Here is a 20,902-nt window from a genome sequence, read left to right as displayed (position 1 = left end):
TGTTACACTTTTCTTAGTGATTTCTCAGTGATTATAAAATGGAGAAAAACACCACATGCTCAGATTTGAGACACTGAAACACGTTCATGTTTGCTGTTTTTGCTTTAAAATTATTTAAACAATTACTTTCTTCTCTGTTAACTAATAGAATAATTGATTCATCATTTAAATTTTCATTGAAATTTGAATCTCGTAGGTTTTCCTAAACGTTTGAGTCTTTAATTGAAATAACACTAAAACTTATTTAAGAAAATGAAATGTTATTTTACTCTTCTTCTACATTGAGTTGTGTGCATCTCCTTCTTTACATTTGTTTAACTATATCTGCTAAACGTTTTTGCATTTTACCACAGTTTACTATGATATTCTATGATATTGATACACATCTGTGGGTTCTTGGCGTTCACAGCAACTCCAGGTGGTCCCTCTGTTTGGTGACATGCAGATTGAGTTGTCCCGCTACATCAAGACCAGCGCTCACTTTGAAGATAACAAATCCAGGTGAGTTGTTAGTGTTGGACTGTTTTCATTTCTTGGCAGGAATATATCTCTACAGTCCTCACTCTACTTTCTTCCTCTCTCCTTTCCCTCCTCAGATGGACTTGCACGTCTATATCCAGCAGCCCCCAGTACAACATCTGTGAGCAGATGATTCAGATCCGGGAGGATCACATGCGCTTCATCTCTGAGCTGGCTCGCTACAGCAACAGCGAGGTTAGTGTGGATCCCTCTAGTTTTAAAGTGCAATACTCAAACATTCCTCTGGTGATTAGTGTTCATCATATGAAGCAAGTATATTATAACGATTAACTGCTGAAGAGTGGATCCGCAGTTTATCACATGAGCCCATTTAAAAAAAAAAAAAGGAACATACCCTACATTCACTGTCAGGCTGACAGTTCTCTCTACAAGTAAGCTTTACAAGCTCTTCCTTATGTGAGGGATATTTGAATTCTCAGCTGTGATGTAACAAGCTTTTAAGCAGATGTCTTGCCTCAGTGGATTTCCTGGGGTCATAACTCGCTGTGATTCAGATGGAAATTTAACTTGTGGATCACAATTGCATAGAGGACACATCGAGAGGGGGAGAAGAGCTTTTATCAGGGCAGTTTTTTCCTGAGATTTGCTGAATAATTTGGCCTTTCTTGCCACTTTTTGCAGATTGTCTTTAACGCTTTGAACTTCAGGCTGTTTCTGGGTGTCTCTCTGTGGTCTCATTGTTCACAGCAATATAAAGTCCTGTGCCTCTATGGAAGCAACACAACCATGGCAGAGGGACCTCAAAATGTCTTTTTGCTGTTTAACAAAGTTAAAATGCCATGAATCATAAGCAAAAAACATTTTTTAAATTTTATTTTACAAAAATTTAAAAATATACTGGTATCAACATTTTCAATATTTTGTAAGTGCCCACAAGGATTGCCATTACTGGAAAAAGTGGCATCTCTTCATATTGTGGATATTTTCTACTAGATTTTTCATTTGTTTTTACATTTGTCTCCTATCTGCTCTGTATAAACACAGCCTGCAATTCAGCCCAGTTCAGCCAGAAAGTCTCTACATTTTGTCACATGACTGTTGGTCACAGCCGAGTCACTCAGTGTTTCATAGTTGCAGGGAGGAGTGCAGAATTATTTTTTTTTTTTTTTTTTTTTAACAGACTGTTTTTTTCAAATGTTGTATTTCTGTTGAAATTTTAAATGAGACATGTAGAATAGTGATGTTGATAAAATGTCACAATTTTAAGCTCACATTTTGTTATTTTTTCAAACCCAAACCAAAGTCGCACATTGTTGTCTCAACAATAAATGACAATAACATTAGAAAACGGCATTTGAAAATATTATACCAATCTGCACAAGTAGGCTGTTAAAGCTTTTTAAACTGAGGAACTCACTGAGCTATTATGAGCTTGGTGAGTAAGGGGGAGCTTGAATGGTAAAAGCATGGTCCTCCTTTGTGTTAGGCCTGAATTATTAGCAGCAGTTGATTTTCTGATCTGAGAGGTGAAGGTGCAGAATAAAGGGTTAATAGTTCTGAGATGTAGCGCTGAGCCAGACCATGTAGAGATTTAAAAATAATCAATACAGTGTTAAAGTGGGAGCCAGTGTAATTGATCCACGACTGGAGTAATGTGTTCTTTGTGAGTTTGTAGCTGCTGTATTTTAAACAACTGTAAACAGGCAATTGCTGCATCGTGGTGAATAGTTCGTTGCAGTAGTAGCTGTATGGAGTGTGCATTCAGTGAAGTGTGTTAATTTGTGTCCCTGTAGGTGGTGACTGGATCAGGGCGCCAAGAAGCCCAAAAGACTGATTCTGAGTACAGGAAGCTGTTTGACTTGGCCCTGCAGGGCATGCAGCTGCTCTCCCAGTGGAGCGCTCACGTGATGGAAGTGGTGAGGAAGCACAAACTGTGCAGAGAAGAACAGACACGACATTAATAATTTCTGCTGAATGTCGTTTAAATCATATTGATGACTTTTGTTTGGTCACATCTATTAAAAAAAATAAAAATTTTTGGCCCACAGTACTCCTGGAAACTGGTTCATCCAACAGATAAATACTCCAACAAAGAGTGTCCTGACAATGCTGAGGAGTATGAGAGAGCTACCAGATACAACTACACCAGCGAGGAGAAGTTTGCCCTTGTGGAGGTGTGTTGTACTGTCACATACTAAGATTATGTGTTTTTCCCACTAACAGGCCTGTTGTTCATTAAGTATTGTATGTTTGTCAGGTGATTGCAATGATAAAGGGACTGCAGGTGCTGATGGGGCGCATGGAGAGTGTGTTCAATCATGCCATCCGTCACACCATCTACTCAGCTCTGCAGGACTTTGCTCAGGTCACTCTGCGTGACCCACTGCGGCAGGCTATCAAGAAGAAGAAAAATGTCATCCAGAGGTACGGCAAACACCACTGTCAAAATAACTCCAGTAATGCAAAAAATGCCACTGCATGCTGAATATAGACTTCGACTTGTTGTTGTTTTGGTGCATTCTGAGGTAAAATCAAAGCTGTTGGATCCAGCACTGCAGTAAAAACAGAAAAGTTGACAGGGCAGATGAGGGAGCCGTTCCTGTAAGGTGTTAGGTGGCTACCCAACCCAGAGGACAACCACCTCATGTTTACTCAGTACTTTATCACGCTCTTACATGACAGGAAGTTGAATGCAGCTACGTTAGTGCATGTAGCTGTTTGTTCCAGTGCAAAGACGGTTGTTGAATTGTCCTCTTATTGCAGTGTCCTCCAGGCCATTCGGAAGACGGTGTGTGACTGGGAGACTGGGAGGGAGCCTCACAATGACCCTGCCCTGCGTGGAGAAAAAGATCCGAAGGGTGGCTTTGACATTAAGGTTCCTCGCCGTGCTGTGGGACCCTCCAGCACACAGGTACAACCACACTGCCTCTGCTGATAAATCCATTGTTTACTCTTGGCGCTTACTTTCCTTTCCTCGAATTATCTTTTCCCACATCTTCAAGGGTTTGCTGGACTTAGGTCTGCAGATTAATGTGCCGTCATTAACCCGGCTTATAAAGCTCCCAGGGCCTCTCTAGCATGTAATATTTGAGCTCAGGTTTGCAACATGTCATGTCAACGCTTACTCACCTCTGGATAAGGGAGATAATACGAGCCTCTTAGACAGAACTGGTCTGCATCATAAACCAGTTTGTTGTGTATTCTGTATTGTTTTATCCTCAGTTATTCTTCTCAGAGTGCATGTGTGGGGTTCTGTTTAAATCTTTATAATCTGTGCAGTACTGAAAAGTAATCGTATGTGCAAGTATGTTACATATCACACTTTGTTTCTTGGTAGCAGCATCTGTTATATTTCTTACACCACACAGATATATCAGCTTAGAAGTGATTTCCAAGAATTAATCTCTATTCTAGGTGCATTACTGTAAAGCTCAGTGAAATAATCATCTTCTGCATGTATGTGGCCTGAATGAACAGATTCCAACTGTAGAGTTTTCAGTAGTAAATGATAGAGATCAGGAAAATCTACTTTTGATGAGACTATATTGTCAGTCATGTGGGAGGAAACACAAAGAGCTTTTGTAGCCAAGCTAACCACCTATATGAATTTAGAACACAGCTATTAGGAGTAAAAACAGCCTTTTCAGACAGTAGATACAAGCATTGCTGCTTCATCAAACTGTTTCTGAGGTTCTAAGGTTTTAACTGCAGCTGATAAACTTTGACTCTGTGACAGCTCACCTGACTTGCCGTCAGATTCAGATCCATCCTGTCTCCATGTTGGGGATAGCCTATAATGTTGAGCAATAATAAGAACACTGCTGTTGTTTTACAGGCGTAAGCACAACTCTCTCTTGCTTTGGAGGTGCTCATTGATTCTACAAAAAGCTGGAAGCTCCTGTTAACGTTTGGCAAAACCTAAATTACATTTTTTATTGACCAGTTTCGTTCATCTGACCAGTTCTGTCTTCATCGCAGTAAGGTTTTTTTCTTATGGACATTGTGGTTTGTAAGTTAAATGGTAGAGCGAAGTGAATTAGAAAGCTATTTAGGAATTTGGGGACCTTTTCTGCTCTCTGTGATGTTTTTGGACCAATATTGGCATTACAGTGCTTCACAGAACCTGAAGAAGGCTAAATTGCTTGTGCAATTGTGGTGTTTTCAGATAATATCACAAGTAATAACCACCAAGACTTCACTTCCATTGTTTCTCTCTTTTTTGTATATATATGCAGCTCTACATGGTGAGGACAATGCTGGAGTCTCTTATTGCAGACAAAAGCGGTTCAAAGAAGACTTTGCGCAGCAGCCTTGAGGGCCCGACCATCCTGGACATTGAGAAGTTCCACCGGGAGTCCTTCTTTTACACACATCTGCTCAATTTTAGTGGTAAGGAGGGACACCAGTTTGATCCTGTAGCCTTTTGAAAGCTGTATAACAGCCATACAGTGGAGACTTTCTTATAAAATCTGCTCCTGTCCCCCCTTTCTTCCATTGCAGAGACCTTGCAGCAGTGTTGTGACCTCTCCCAGCTGTGGTTCAGAGAGTTCTTCCTGGAGCTCACTATGGGTCGCAGGATCCAGTTCCCTATCGAGATGTCCATGCCGTGGATCCTCACTGACCACATTCTGGAGACCAAGGAGGCTTCTATGATGGAGTAAAATGTTTTTAGATTTAAAGTCCTACTGCTGATAGAAATATTCTAGACATACTTCTGCCCATACTTAAAAAATGTCTTTATCTTTTAGATGTCGAAGCATTTTAGTTGTTAATCTGTCTCTTTTTTTTTTTTTTTTTTTTAAGCTTTCTACAGTTGTTTACATCTACATGTGAAGCATCATGTAATTTGCTGGTTGACAGTACAGAAGCAATACACTGTCTTTGTCCTTTACCAACCAAATGATATGCTTTAAATTTGACAACACAGATGTATGGCTGTGTGAGTTTTTTATCTTTTGTGGTTGTCCAGGGGCATTCAGCAACTTCAGTGATTGTTTCTTCTCATCTTGCATTTTAGAAAGGACCCTGGGCTAAATCGCCAAAAATTAGGATTAAGCGTAAATGTTTTCATGTCTGTTTTAAATCTTTGCTGCAGGATTATGTTGATACGAGGCAGGTTTTACATAAGCCATTAAGCACAACAACTGGCATGAGCCATAAATGCAGTAATTCTTCAAATGTTCACCCGAAATTGCTAAAAACAGTCGCTGTTTGAGCCATATAGAAATTTCATATTGATAGTAATTGTTTAATGGAACCCAAATGAATTAGTATTTCTCTCCAGATATTTATTTAGCTGTGTAGAATATGAGAGCAATTTTACTTCTGCAGCTTTGCACTTATTTGAAGCACATTGGCAGAAATGCTGTGCAGTGCAAACAGTTACTTTAATTTATTATGTTATATACACAGTTTTACATATTACCGATAATGGTTGACACACTTCCCCTGAACTGGAAAAAAAATCATCAAGATTCAATTTATCTCTTTCAACCATATTCCAAAGACAGCTTGTTTTCGTGTTGTATAAACGTATTGTGTAACTCTTGCAGGGGCTCTTGAATCTAAATGAAGGCACTTCAGAATAATACTGTCCTCTTTACCCCCTGCAGGTATGTGCTGTATCCTCTGGATTTGTACAACGACAGTGCACACTATGCCCTGACCAAATTCAAGAAGCAGTTCCTTTATGATGAAATAGAGGCTGAGGTAAAATACAGAATTTGTATGTAATTTTTTCGATATCCCGGATGATTTGTTGGTCTTTTTTTTGTAATTTTGATGAGCTTAATCTTTAGCATGCAAAAGAGAAGATGCACTGCAGAATTCCATTTTTCTAAATATGCTTGTTGCCATGTTACTGAAGCAAATTCTGTTCATCTTAATTCCTCATTAATGCCATTGGTCCGTCCATCGTGAGATTGTATGCTGCTGTATTTCCAGTCATTTTGAAACGGGATACATAAATGCAGCTGATGTAGCTAAAGAAGGCTTTGTTGAACAAATACATGTAAACTTGTAAAACAATATGTGAGGTAACATCATTTTTTTCTGCCAAGCTGCCAAAACTAGTGGAAATTATTATTTTTCTCACCAAACCAGCACTTGTCAAATCCATGTTAAGTCCATCCTGTTTCTTGGTAGCATCATGCTACATGATTTAAAGTGTTTTCTGCAAACACAACATTCCAAAACTGTACAAAAAATCAGTTTTTTTTTCTCTGTCAGATTGAAATGTGTTCTCAAATATGCATGCTAATTTGAACATCTGATGTTTTTTCAGGTCAATCTGTGCTTTGATCAGTTTGTCTACAAGCTGGCTGATCAGATATTTGCCTACTACAAGATTCTAGCTGGGAGGTATGTTACTTCTATTTCCCTTTTTTTTGTTATTCTATAAGTAATGATTTAGTGCGTTGCCTGTAACAGAACTGTGATCCGGGAGATTTGTATTCCAGCGAGACAATGAGTGAAAGCATCCAGCCAAAACTATGCAGTGGTTTAAAGACAACAAGATGAATGTTCCAAAGAGACCAAGTCAGGCACTGTATACAGTGAGATAACACCATGCTTCAGTGGTGGTTTTCTGTTTGAGTTTTGCAAATTAAACCAACTCCAGCAGGAGAACCCTGGTTTGTATTGATGTAAAGGAGATATAGCTGACTCCCGCTTATTTCTTACTTCACTCCAGAATAAATAGTTTTTAAAAAAGCTGATTTACACTTGTACAAGTACCTTGACTCTTTCTCCGTTTATTTTAAATCCTGTAGTCTTCTGCTTGACAAACGTTTGAGAAGTGACTGCAAGAACCAAGGCGCCAACATTCCCTGGCCTGCCTCCAACCGCTATGAGACTCTGCTGAAGCAACGTCATGTCCAGGTATATGCCTCACCAGTCATGCATTTTGGTCTGTCATCTTCATTATTTTGCCCTAATGTTGTGTCTCTCTTACTAACTTCTTTGAACCTCAGCTCCTCGGCCGCTCCATTGATCTGAACAGACTCATCTCTCAGAGGGTTTCAGCTGCTCTTTACAAATCTCTGGAGCTCGCCATCAATCGCTTCGAGAGTGAGGACCTCACCTCAATCATGGTACATTATTTCAGTTTAATTCAGACTTTACTGAGGATACAACTGATGGCACGTATTTATGGAACATTCTATCTTTTCTACTGATCGTAATACAGTTGGATCATGCAGTATTTTAGTGTGTTTCTGGAGGCTTAGTTAAAATTTGTAATTGGACTGAGTTAGAAACATTTGTTGCTGTGCAATTCTGGACTTTTTTTCTGTGTGTTACCTGACTAAAGGAACTGGATGGTCTTCTGGAGATCAACCGCATGACACACAAGCTCCTCAGTAAGTTCTTGACTCTGGACAGCCTGGACGCCATGTTTCGCGAAGCCAACCACAATGTGTCGGCTCCCTACGGCAGGATAACACTGCACGTCTTCTGGGAGCTCAACTATGACTTCTTGCCCAACTATTGCTACAACGGTTCCACGAACAGGTGCGTCACTTTTGGAGTTTCAAGACACTGCTGGTCGTTTAATGTGTTTAGTGTGGTCATTGTTAACTATTTAGCTATTTCACTCTGATATTTGTTTAAAGGAGATACAATAGAAAATAGACAACAGCTAATTGTTTTCCAAAAAATGAATTCAAGCCTATGTGCTTTAACAACCCGGCTGTCTAGAGTAGTCGGGTAGTAAAAAAAAGAAGAAAGAACGTAACAGGAAACTGAATTATAGAGTGGTGGGTTGTGATTTATTTTGAAAGAAAAAGATGTACATGGAGATAACAAACAGTGAGGGAGTTAAATGTAAAAGAAAATGGGTGCTACAGAAATAAAAGAACCAAACATAACCAAAAGCGAACTCTCCGAGAAGTTGTTGAACAAGTAAAAAGAAACATATAAAGGAAACTAATGTGCAGAAATTACGTAACCCAAAAGTACAACGCTTTAGCACCCCTATCTAAATTAATAGGAAATCTCTGATTGTCGCTATACCGATTGCTGGCATTTAGCTCCCCCACGGACACGATGTTCACAAATACCAACGCACAATATCGGGCAGCTCCACTTCACCCGTGAGCTGCCACCGACAAACTGAACGGATGAGCCTTTTGACAGTTCCCCCTGACAGCATGGTAGGAGATCACCTGTCCTGAACCAATCCGGCAGCTCCTCGGACTGCAGGCGGGCACAACCACAGAACCACAGAAGAAGGATGGTCGACCCCAGACTGCTCACAGCTGTTCACAATAAGAATCAAGACAGGAGGAGGAGCGCAGCGGCCCTGGGCTCTAACAATCTTGTTTACTGGACGTTTAGTCACTGTACTAGTATTTATTTTACCAGGTACAAAGAGGCAGTAAATTGCCTACTTGTGCTCAAATACCCTTTTCAGAAAAAGCATGGTCAAGATTATCAAAAGGTCAAAATGATCGGCACAGTTCTAAACAAATAAATGGAAATAGAAATGAAAATACGTCCAACTGCCTCTGTAGTAGCAAAGCTGGATCTACCAGCTGGACAGAGCACGCAACTGCCATTACCTAATCATGTTGCCCTGGTCTTGTGGAGAGGTCCTGTGTCCAAATCGCTTTAAAAGCCTCCATTCAGTATCTTCTTTTTACTTTATAATATTTGGAGGAAAGTCTTTCTTATGTGCTTCACCAAATTGCTTTAAACCAAAAACCTAGGGAAAGTAATAGCAATTCTGCAACTTATTATTGATATTGCTAAACACTCAAATAGCACGTAAAGAACATTCAGCTCGAAAGGAATGGGTCTATCTGTGTGATCTGCTTCAAACTCACGGCGTATTGCTGTGGTCTAGAGGAAGTACAGAGTTGATCTAAGGTTGGTGGACGAACAGTCCTCCTATTATCACTAAAAGTAATTTTCGGTTAATATTTCACAACAGTATGTTTTCAAAGACAACGTTCTCAGTGCGCCTTCATTATCAAGGACAGCTGACTGCAACTCCGTCTAAACTCACACTGCATCAAAACTTATGACCACCCAATGTAAAGTTATTTTAGATGGTATCTATTTAACCAGCAGCTCTCCTAGTGTCTATTTTATCACTGCAGTGGTTATGTCAAAGCAAGCAGAAGTTGTGTCTGTTCGATTATGTAGCAATGGCTGACTGAGCTAGCATTGACTCCGCTCTTTAGGAAGTTTGTGTTTATTAACACATGCAACAGTATGCTCTGTTCAGTGAGTGTGTCTTTCAAAACTGTTTCTTTTTTCAAAACAGTGATCTTTTGCAAGTGTTAGCTCTGCTCCACTGGCTCACTCTGCCCGTTTTTGCTTCTTGTAGTGACACTCACACAGGGCAAACTGCGTTAAATGTTTTTCTTATATCAATCTACATGATGGAATATATCTGGACTGCAGTTACAGACCAATGTAGTTGAGTCATTGTAACTAAATATTGGCAGCCTGAATTAGCCGATACATTTCATCTCTGAATGCTCGGTCAAATGTGAATTTCTAGTTGTTGGGTCTATCAACTTTTTAATTTTTTTTTTTTGGCCCAGAGGCCTCAGTGCAAGTTAATTTAAGCATAAGTGTGAGCAAACCTAATACTAATATGATAACAATATACCGGAAACCCTGTATGTAAAAGCCAACAGCATGAAGCTTTGTTTTGGCTTTGATAATATTAAATTGTGTGAGACCCTGTAGCACAGTTCAGAGCTGAGGTTTACCCACAATACATGAGCACTAATAAATCACTCCATTGGACTCATTGTATTGTGTGTTTGGTTATAAGCTTCTTTAAAGAAACCACATCAGGAAAAGGCTTTAATCTATGGATGAAGGATTCATTCACAGCAGTAACTAAGCAGGTTTTGAACTAGTTCACTTGTTGTGTAAGCTCAGTGTTTGTTCTGTTCATAGTTTATTTTTATAATTTGTACAAGGTAAACCTGTTTCTGCAACACAATGCTGCTATTGAGGTATACGGGCAAAGGAGCTCATACAAGTGTGTGGGTGTTTTTATTGTGTATTGTATCCTGATGTTTGTGGTAGCAGAGATAATAATCTATGTGTGTGTGCAGGTTTGTGCGTACCATCCTGCCCTTCTCTCAGGAGTTCCAGAGAGATAAACCACCCAACGCTCAGCCTCACTATCTGTACGGGTCAAAGGTTAGTACATGTTGTCTTTAAGCATCACGGCCACAGAAAGCATAATACGGAGTCACTTTATTTTCTTGGATTTCATGTGGAGGATTTCTTTAGTGTTAAAGCCAAGCATTTACTACATATTACCATGATAAATCTATAGAATAAAAGTGGAAAAACATCATTATGGGAGACAGTGTGTGAAACCTCTTAAGTTATGTGCAAAATAGATAGAACAAATGTACGTGTTTGTGTCAAAAAATCTATCAGTTTACCACAGGAACAGAATGATCAAAAAGTCTTTTGTGAGCTTCTATAAGAAAAGACTCATATTCAGTGGAACAAATTAATAATAATAGATTGTTTAGTTTTTTATTGTTGGTTTCCTTGCTAAACATTTGTCATTGAAAACTTTAAAGTAGTGTTCTCATATTTTGTCTTAAATGGTTCCTGTGAAAACATGTATTCTCCTAAGCACAAATAGGATTTCATCAGTGGATAAAAATACTCCATGACAATTCAGTCTGTGCAGAACAATACTGTGATGACCTTAATCCAGTTGATTCATGCTGGCTCACTGCCAGACAGCTTAGGCAGCGTCCTCAGCTCATGGTCTTGGTTAATTATGTGGCCAGTGGGCTGCACTGAGAGCAGGGAGGGTTGTAAGCTGGGGGCATGTTTGGTGCTGTCCTCGCTGCCTCTTCTGGGAGTGTAGAGGGGTCCGGATGAGGACATGTCTGGATGGGTCGAATTGGCCACCACCTGGCAGCTGTCTGCAGCCCGGCCGGGAATGGAGCAGGCGGTGTGAAGACATCCCCACAACAGGATGCCGGCGATGACCAGGAGCAAGATGCAGCAGGTCAGCCAGACGCCCATAGCAAGCTCCCATCCAGCCCTGTCGTGACCATCGCTATTCTCGCTCAGAGTGCTGAACACTTGGCACTGGTCTTGCACCGGATTGGCGGCCTGACATGTCACACACAGGAAGTAGGTGGTCTGGGGCAGGAGGTTGGCGATGTGTGTGGTGGTCTGACTGACGGGGATGCGCTCCTCATACGAGAAACTTTTGCGCTTGTAGCCCAAGAAGAGGCTGTTCCAGTTGGGGTCGTACATGACACTGTAGAAGGTGTCCAGGCAGCTGGGGGATGCAGGCCAGCTCACCCTGGCTGAGGTGGAGGAGATGTTGTAGACTGCAATCGCCATGACGAGGAGCCGAGTCGATATCGGTGAAGCACTTCCTCTGTTGTTAGTTGTCATACGCTGTAAAAATGAACTGGAAGACAGAGATGACGTAAACAGAGAGTGAGACACTAACTGTGTTTTCGTGTCATGAGCAAGTGAATGGGAAGCAAACTTATGAAAAACTTTAAGATCAGACTTGTTTCTGTTAACTGCTTTGGAGCACAAAACTATGCTGCGAGATACACAGAAGGATCTATAAACAAAAGTGTTTGCCAACCACTGAAGAAGAAACAAACAAAACTTTGGCAATTTATGACAGAAAATGGAGAGAACTGTTCAGGAATTGTTTTCAGTTGAGAAAATTATATTTATTTTTTCATGTTGGATAGTATTTGTCATGTTTCATGCTGTTTAGAGATCATGTAAGAAGCAGAAGCAACTGATCAGTCATGCAAGTGAAATGTTCACGTCGTCATCAACTCTTATTTGAAAAAAAAAAAATTAAAAAACTCTTATTTGAAACTGTCGACGACCAACTCAACTGAGCATTAAAACTATTTTGTACTCAGTACTCCAAAATGTGCATAAAAATACATTATGGAAACAAGGCAGGTGGCACAAGTAACTTCAGAAAACACAATAGTTCCTGTAACATACTTTTACATGCATTTTGAAGCATCACATTCTAAAAGTTAATGGAAATGGAAAAAGTCTGAAAAATGTACCCAGTGTCACAAAAACATTTTTACACTTGTTCTTGACTTATTGGATTTGAAATAGTTAATGTGCTTCATAGCAGATGAAAACACCTTTTTTTGTTTAAACAATGGGCAAACCTTTAACTCGCATGATTATTCAGCTGCTTCTGTTTCTTTGATGGTCTTCCACTCTAGACAGCATCAGATGTGGCATGAAAGAATAATTACAAATTTCTTGTCTGAAAAACCCGAAGACTAAATGGAGCCGCCGTCACTAACAAGCAGTCGTTAAATCAGCATAAAAATATCAGTGTTGGCCTTGTGGTGCTTTTTGGGCACGATTACAGCCTCTTTCGACTCTTGATTTTCAGTACTTTTCTCCTGGGTGCATTAAAAATAAATCTGAATACAGAATCACCTGGGGCCAAATTACAATTTCAAAAAAATCATGTAATTATGTCCTGATTTTGAATCCTGCTCACAGTGTATCATGTTAAACACAATTACTGAAAACTACCATGGCCACCTGGCCCGACCTCGCTCATATCATGCAAAGCATATAAAGTATACAACAATATCAGAGGATAATAAGCATTGTATGAAGGATTATCTGGGACAAATTGCAGTGGTGGGAGGGCCCTGTGCAGATGTTCAGCAAATTACATAATGCAGGATGATTTCTGAAGAGGCTCATCTGTGCTGCAGGTCACCTGTTACAAGAGAGAGGTGATGATCTATCAACCTTGAGCTGTTAAGACCTACTGGGCAGGATTTACTAGAATAGTCATTGGCTTTAGCTTTGTTTATCTATAGTATATGTTGAAAGTTGCAGTTTTTTCTTATAGAATGCTAAATAATAACATGCCTTTGACCCCGAACAGATGTTGACATATTTGATTGTGGAGGAGATTTTGGGGTTTTAAAAGCATGCGTCTGAGAAAATCCCATATTTTATCTTCTAATTGCATGGTCTGAAATGGCAGAGTGAAATAATGTTTACTTTGCCTCCTCTCGTTGAGACTAGCTCAGGGAGGGCGTGGACATTTAAAGTATATGGTTTAGTTATGTCATTTTTGCTCTGCACTGCATATTTTTTCCAAAAAAGCCATCGTACAAAAATACTCAAGCTGTCCCATTTTGAAACACAGCTGGTCTCACTAAATGGTATGTTTAAAGTCAGTTCTAAATGCATTTTATCATATAGAAAGTTAAAGCAGCAAGCTCACATCTGACTTTGATGGTATAAGTCACTGGAAATACTTCAGTAAATGCCTCATTTCACTTTTTTTTTTTTGCATCAGCTGCAATCTGCAATTAATTGGATACAAAATAGTGGTCCTTAATTCATTAAATGAATAGGGGTCGACTTACCAGAAGAACTGTGCCAGCACGTGTTGAACACACAATCTGTAATGCCTGAGGAGTCCAGATGATCCTGTGCTGCTGCTATTTAGTCATATTAACATCTATTCCACCGTCTGAGCTCTGACGCTGGATGCTGCTGTGTAGGTTTGCAACCTCAGGACTGAAGCAGAGATCAGTGTGTCCTGATCTCCACTGTGGCCACACTAGAGGGAGTGTTGCTGGATTAGAGCAACAACAGCAGCTTCATCTCTCTGCAGCAGAGAAGAGAGGGAGCAACTCTCCCCTGCATGTAAACGGGTCATTATATGCACATTGTATTTCAATGATTGGAAATTCTGCTGCTTTAATCTTGTTTTTCATTCCCAGTTTTTGCCCTGCTCATTTATTTAGAGACCTTGTAGTGATACTGATCATTAATTTCCTCTCGATGAGCACTCTGCTCCATGCCACACGGTCTTAAATATCTACTGGTGGGATCTGGGGACGAAATGAAATGTAGTTCAGTTGGTCGATCCATCTGTTCCCGTTTGTTCCCCAGAAAAGTCAACTGCCAGCCAGATTGTCATGATATTTACTGTAGCTTTCCATGGTCCCCAGAGGATGATCCAACTGTTGCACTGGCACTCATGTTTCTACCATGTTTCTACATCTCCAAAAAAAAAAATCTAAATCTATAGGGCACATTGCTGCAAAGCATATACTTCTGCATCTGTAACACTTTCCTCTTGCGCTGCCCTTAAGCTACACTCTGCACGCAGGATGTCTCATGATTTACCAGGCACATAAAAAATTTCTGAGCACATTTATGCCTTCAAGGAGATCAGCCAGTTTTTAGCCATCTAGGCTATAACATTTTACTGAGGCATTCATGGTCCCCAGGGAATAAATTCTCCTGACTTTGGTGATCCCCTGACTTCTCCTCTGGACACATCATGACATGAAAACATTATGCTCTGTCCCAGACTTTGGTTTATGAACAAGTTCCTGAAAAAATTCTGTCATGTGCTGTACTTTGGGGTTTAGTTGTTAGTAAATGCTGGCATGCTATAACCCTAAACCAACGTCACGCTGAAATTACACTTAAGCTGAAAGCTGTGCTGTACCTGCCACTACTTTACAATGTATTTAGAAAATGGACAACCTAATCCAAGACATTTAATATTTAGTATCTGTAGATCTGATAACATTTTCTCAGATAATACACACTTCAAGTGTTGTAGATTTGCTGTACTATCTGGTTGTGCCACCTTACTTTATAATACTGTAGCAACCTGAGGAGGCAGTCACACTAAGTGCAGTTCCAGGTTGGAAAGCAGAGAGTGTTGTGGGGGTTTAGCTCGTGAAGAGTCACCATGACGAAGTCTTCTTTGTTGCTTCATGACCTCTGTCTGGAGGCGCTGTGTTTGACACCAGCTGGGATCGACTAGGGCAGTATTTCTTTATTCCAGTGGCATATGTAACAGAGCCACCTTTGCAGTCAATGTTGTGTCCATTGACCAACAGCAATGCCAGCACAGGGAAAATGTCTATTGTCCACAGTTTGTGCTGACAGTAAATCAGTTATTGATCGATAATGATGCATTTATTGAGAAAATGTTTAGAAATTTGCATTCTGAACGTCACAAATTGTGCTCTCTCTTTACGACACTTGTGTCACAGTGGACACAAGGTATCAGGTTTAGGTTTGTGTTGTTACCAGTCAGTTGACACATGCTTGCAACATTCCTAGTCCCAATGGTTAGTTTGAAGTCTCCTACAATACAGTGCAGTGTTCATTTAGTAAGTTATAGTCTCATTTAGAGTAAAGTAGATGATAGAGGAGTGTGTGTGTTAGAATAGGGCTACATGGTGATTCACAAGTTGCTACTATATGGCCATGCATATCCTGAAGTTTTCAGTCAAACCCACTGCTTGCTTGTCACCTTCAGTGTCAAAAAAAACAAGATGTCGATGGCCAAATTCAAGGTTTCAAAATGGTAGTGAGTGGTGTCATGACCACTACGTCCATCTTATATACAGTTCATGGTACAGCCTTACTCTTCGCCCATCGTTTCCTTATCTGTGGAAAGGATCTCTGCAGAAGCCCCTAGGGGGCACAGTAACAGGAGTTAGGCTTGATGTTTCCTTTATTTATTCATAATAAAACAAGAAGATCATTTTAAAAGGTGCTATGTATATAAACGTAATAAAAAATTTAAAAGCAGTGACAGCTGCAGTTGATAAGAACAGCTAAAACCTTGGAATTGTCTCAATGGATTTAATGAGGTCAACTTAAGGTTTTGTAAAAGCATATTTCAAGTATGTGGGGCATAGTAGCAAAAAGCAGATCTTCCTAACTCTGCATAGAAAGCTTTTGTAAAATAGCTTTATGAATAAATAAAAATAAATGCCTGGTGCTTCCTCAATGACAGAGCAGGCAAGTCCGTTTTTGATACAGTAAGCAGTGGTGTGAACCATAACTATCCTGTGATAAAGCGATATACTGCATCTGAAGATTTGAGAGTGGAAGTGGCTGGTTGTCCATAAATAACTATCATCCAGTATAGAGGGGGAAACAATACTGTAAATAAAAGGAAACAAGGTTTATTTCCAAAAGAGAAAGCCAGATTTCAATGTCAGCTTTGAAAACATCATGTCAGTATGTATTTTAAGGTTTACATCAACCCAGTTGTGTTTAAAATAATTTTTGAAATTCCCCGGCAAAAACTGTTAATGTGCCTTTGGATGTTGAAAGTGTTACCAGCATGACAAAGTGACTCAGCTCTGCTGCAGCCACTAATAGACCCACGTGAGTCAAACTTACCCTCCAGCACCCATTTGTTAAAAATGGCAAGGCTTCTAGCAAGCAGTGACTTTAGTACAAAAAACCAAAACATTTATCATCCATCGTCCTTGCTTCCTGATGCTTCAAATAATATTTATTCAAACTGTTTCTCTCTGTCACCTGTCTTTCTCGGCTTGCAGACCTTGAACCTGGCATACAGCAGCATATTTGGCACCTACCGCAACTTTGTGGGCCCCCCACACATCAAAGCCATGTGCAGGCTGTTGGGCTACCAGGGCATCGCTGTGGTAATGGAGGAGCTGCTGAAGGTTGTCAAAAGCCTGGTGAGTGTGAAGAGAAAGCCATAATGGTGTGTGGGAGGCACGATTTCAGTGCTGCTGTTACAGACAGAGGATGTCACTGTGAGCAGGCTGCTGTCTTTGTTACTTATGAATGAGAGTAAAGTTGTCAGATAACATAAATGGTAAAAAGAGGTAATTACTGTTGGTTCAATTCGCTTGTCGTCATGACCTTTTAAGTGATTGAATAATGCTCTCCTTTTATTGAATAGCTTCAAGGTACCATAATGCAATACGTGAAGACCCTGATGGAAGTGATGCCTAAGATCTGCAGGCTTCCACGTCATGAGTATGGCTCCCCAGGTAGGTGGAAATCTAGCCTCTCCTCTTTGTTGGCCTAATGCAACATCCAGGATTTTTTTTCTTCTATTCTTCATTTATTGGTAAGCAAATCAGTACATTTTTCCTTTGGTTGTCCTTGGAACTTGTCACTATGTTGTGCTGCACTCCACTCAAAATAAGACTTAAAATAATCTTTACCTGAATTTAGTGCATCTCCTGAGGGCAAAATATACAATAAATTTTACCCAAAACGCCCCACTTGCTGAAGATTTGTTTATTGATAGACTACAATTTGCCGATTTCATAAGCACCTCATACACAGGCTACGATAGCCGTTAGCTGGACAACTGTGCACAGAGAAGCCTCTAGTCTCCCCACTTACCTACCACAACACAGAAGCTGTGCGACAAAAATGTATGATGACAGGAGTGTAATAAAGTGTTTCAGTGTCTGATTTACCCAAACTGAAACCAAGTCGTTTTCTCCACATGGGATTTTTTAATATTAGCTGAGTTTTTCTTGTGTTGTACATGTTGGTATGTCAGTCACTGATGTTCATTTAATCGTGGGGCCAAATTCTAATTAAAATTCCAATAATTTTAAAGCCTTTCACCACCCCAGTAGTCTCTAGATGCTGTTACTTAGTTATACGCATAAGGCTGTGAAACTGCTAAAAATGAGCTGTTTTAAATGAAACTTTCATTGTTATTGAAATTAAGTTTTTGCAAGAAAACCTGCTGGACATCACATTAAACACAGCATATGGTATGCAGGTGAACAGAGTTAAGAGGGAATCTCACAGTTCCTTCATTTCAGAGACCTTTTTGCTTCAGATATCTAAATAAAATATAGCAGCGTTTTCTCATTTTTTATCCCTCATTCAACCAGGAAGGTCTCATTATGATGCAAGAACTCATCTGTGTCATAGATAAGGGCTGAATTAATGTTGGATTTTCACTTATTGTGTCCAGACGAATTCATGCTAGTAATACTATCGCAATGTCTGCGGAAAATTGCAGGAGAAAATAATGCTATCAGTCTAATACACCTTTGGCTTTGTTCATTGTGTGCATTGTTTTTTTTTTTTTTTTTAAAGAAATGAGTTACACCTAAGGCAAACATGTAGGGAGTTACCAGAATCATAACTATGTGCTGCGGACAGTTACTGGTGCTGAATTATTTAAAATATGTGCATTAATGTTAATAATGAAATAAGAGATGAAATAACTTGGCTGTGTTTCTTTGCAGGTATCCTGGAATTCTTCCACCACCAGCTGAAAGATATCGTTGAGTACGCTGAGCTGAAGACGGTGTGTTTCCAGAACCTGAGGGAAGTCGGCAACGCCCTCCTGTTCTGTCTGCTGAGTGAGCAGAGTCTGGTACGGATCTAGATAAGATCAGGAAAACACAACTGGTTCAGAATCCAACATAAATGGGCTGTCATGCATTTTTTATGTGCTTACCAGTTGTACTGAACTTTCACTGTATTTTCCTTCCAGTCGCAGGAAGAAGTTTGTGATTTGCTGCATGCTGCACCTTTCCAGAACATTCTCCCCAGAGTCCATGTCAAAGGTAAACATGGGAAATGAATAAAGACTTTTTTTTTGCTGTTAGTTTTTTAAATTGTGGTCCTATTTAGAGTAAAAAAGATGACAATTTTGGAGCGGGGTGACCTAATAATGGACAGGTTTCTACTGTACCTGCATTGTGTCCTTGAGTTCTCAGTCAGATAACATGAACACTGAAGCAGGATGGTAAATGTGGGATGAAGTAAAAAACAAAACCAAAATGTTTCTGTGTTTACATGGTAATGAAGGACAATTCATTCTTTTGTTGCAACAGTACTGATACGTTTTAACAATGGAGCTCCACAGAGGAATACTTTGGAGTCTGACTACATTATAAGTAGGATCAGGTGTTTTTTTATGGGATTTGTTGACAGTACAAATATGCTTTTCTTTTCCTTGCTGTTCAGAGGGGGAACGCCTGGATGCCAAGATGAAGCGCTTAGAAGCCAAATACACAGCACTGCATATGGTTCCACTGATAGAGCGCCTGGGCACCCCACAGGTAGGGTCTACTTAAACAGCCTGGGTGGGAAGCTGTCTTTACTGCTTGGATTACAGAATCAGCAGCTGAACCATGCTCCAAATGAAAGATATGTGCTGTGCTGGTCTTTCTAATACTGCGGTCTCCTGCCCTGCTTCTCTCTCAGCAAATAGCCATCGCTCGTGAGGGCGACCTCCTAACCAAAGAGAGGCTGTGCTGCGGTCTGTCCATGTTCGAGGTCATCCTCACACGCGTGCGAGGCTTCTTGGAAGACCCCATCTGGCGTGGGCCGTTACCAAGCAACGGCGTGATGCACGTGGACGAGTGTGTGGAGTTCCACCGCCTCTGGAGCGCCATGCAGTTTGTGTACTGCATCCCTGTGGGAGCCCACGAGTTCACAGTGGAGTGAGTGCAGCAGGACACACATCTTCTCATGATTTGAAATGCCACATCTTCACCACTGACTGTATGTAGAAGATGAACGTTGCCTCCAGGTCTGACCAACAGGGGGCGACTCCTCTGGTTGCTAAAATAATTTTTTTTAAAAATTATACTCATGCACCCTGTACCTGTTCCTCAGGCAGTGCTTTGGAGACGGCCTCCACTGGGCCGGCTGCATGATCATCGCCCTCCTGGGACAACAGAGACGCTTTGACATCCTCGACTTCAGCTACCATCTCCTCAAGGTGCAGAAACACGATGGCAAGGACGAGGTCATCAAGAGTGTGGTGAGTCAGATAAACAAGAGCGTTAAAGGCAACCTTTAAAGGGCAGTTCATTCCAGGACAGGCTGTAAATGGAACAGCAGCCATGTAGGTTCAGCACCTGCGTATTTCAGTGACCTTTTTCCGAATTCTTCTCTATTTTTATCATAAAACTGGAGACAACAGCAAGAAACACTACCAGTTATACCATTCAGTCTGTATTGTTTTCTGTATGCTTGTCATCATGGATCATGCATAAAATTGGACATTTTTATGTTTCGTGCATGAAGGAACTAAATCACTTAAAGATACCAGTATGCATGCAGTTCTAGGTGTTGCCACAGAGTAAACTTAATTCACTTTAACCCTCTGAACCCTAAAACCCACCAGCAAAAGCCATGTTTTGTTTAGTTTTCTTTTTTAAATCACAAAAGTGGTACCTTTTATTAGTCAGAAATTATGTGAACATAAAGAATCTCAGGATTTTGAACTTTTCAACAGCAATGGAGCAACTTGTCTTAATTATATTTTCATCAGAATCACTTTATTGTACGTATCTCATTTAATAAATTGCCTAAATAAATCGTTTATCTTTGCAGATACTGTAACAAACAAAAAAATTCTGTATTCATTATATTCCTCCATGAATTGTGGCTTTTAGCTGCAGGTTTTGTTTACACAGAGTAGTAAGGAACCAAACAAAGTAATTAAATATGTTTTGTATGTAGAGTTACCATTTAGGTGTCGCTAACACCTATGGACACTAGAAAAAAAATGTTGGATTTGTTCTTGGTGTTTGCCATATTTGTAAAATAAGTAAAAGAAATTCAACTTTTTCTTTTTATGACTTACGCCATTCCAACCAAGTAGTCATACTTACAC

At 40.1% G+C, this 20,902-nt stretch overlaps 2 protein-coding genes across 3 annotated transcripts in view; one reads left to right on the top strand and one right to left on the bottom strand.

The window, feature by feature from the left end:
- Nucleotides 1–20,902, top strand: part of cyfip1 (cytoplasmic FMR1 interacting protein 1) — a 36,886-nt gene that overhangs the window by 15,097 nt on the left and 887 nt on the right. For both annotated transcript variants that reach the window (XM_023267080.3, XM_023267079.3), the window contains exons 10-30: nucleotides 410–501; nucleotides 597–714; nucleotides 2,274–2,396; nucleotides 2,529–2,654; nucleotides 2,738–2,904; nucleotides 3,244–3,391; nucleotides 4,716–4,869; nucleotides 4,981–5,137; nucleotides 6,093–6,189; nucleotides 6,764–6,840; nucleotides 7,251–7,359; nucleotides 7,452–7,571; nucleotides 7,790–7,989; nucleotides 10,554–10,641; nucleotides 16,827–16,970; nucleotides 17,198–17,288; nucleotides 18,516–18,646; nucleotides 18,767–18,839; nucleotides 19,243–19,337; nucleotides 19,483–19,721; nucleotides 19,897–20,044. In XM_023267080.3, the coding sequence (XP_023122848.1) occupies nucleotides 410–501; nucleotides 597–714; nucleotides 2,274–2,396; nucleotides 2,529–2,654; nucleotides 2,738–2,904; nucleotides 3,244–3,391; nucleotides 4,716–4,869; nucleotides 4,981–5,137; nucleotides 6,093–6,189; nucleotides 6,764–6,840; nucleotides 7,251–7,359; nucleotides 7,452–7,571; nucleotides 7,790–7,989; nucleotides 10,554–10,641; nucleotides 16,827–16,970; nucleotides 17,198–17,288; nucleotides 18,516–18,646; nucleotides 18,767–18,839; nucleotides 19,243–19,337; nucleotides 19,483–19,721; nucleotides 19,897–20,044 (2,697 nt within the window). The remainder of the gene's footprint in view (nucleotides 1–409; nucleotides 502–596; nucleotides 715–2,273; nucleotides 2,397–2,528; nucleotides 2,655–2,737; nucleotides 2,905–3,243; nucleotides 3,392–4,715; nucleotides 4,870–4,980; nucleotides 5,138–6,092; nucleotides 6,190–6,763; nucleotides 6,841–7,250; nucleotides 7,360–7,451; nucleotides 7,572–7,789; nucleotides 7,990–10,553; nucleotides 10,642–16,826; nucleotides 16,971–17,197; nucleotides 17,289–18,515; nucleotides 18,647–18,766; nucleotides 18,840–19,242; nucleotides 19,338–19,482; nucleotides 19,722–19,896; nucleotides 20,045–20,902) is intronic.
- On the bottom strand, nucleotides 8,225–14,064 carry LOC111566477 (fibronectin type III domain-containing protein 9). Its single transcript, XM_023267084.3, has 2 exons — nucleotides 13,869–14,064; nucleotides 8,225–11,890 (listed from the first exon to the last, which is right to left on the bottom strand). Exon 2 carries the CDS (start codon nucleotides 11,872–11,874, stop codon nucleotides 11,182–11,184), a length of 693 nt encoding a protein of 230 aa, XP_023122852.2. The 5' UTR covers nucleotides 11,875–11,890; nucleotides 13,869–14,064; the 3' UTR covers nucleotides 8,225–11,181.

The sequence above is a fragment of the Amphiprion ocellaris genome, chromosome 2 (genome assembly GCF_022539595.1).
Source record: "Amphiprion ocellaris isolate individual 3 ecotype Okinawa chromosome 2, ASM2253959v1, whole genome shotgun sequence".
Lineage (NCBI taxonomy): Eukaryota > Metazoa > Chordata > Actinopteri > Pomacentridae > Amphiprion > Amphiprion ocellaris.
This window is presented reverse-complemented; position numbering and strand designations above follow the sequence as displayed.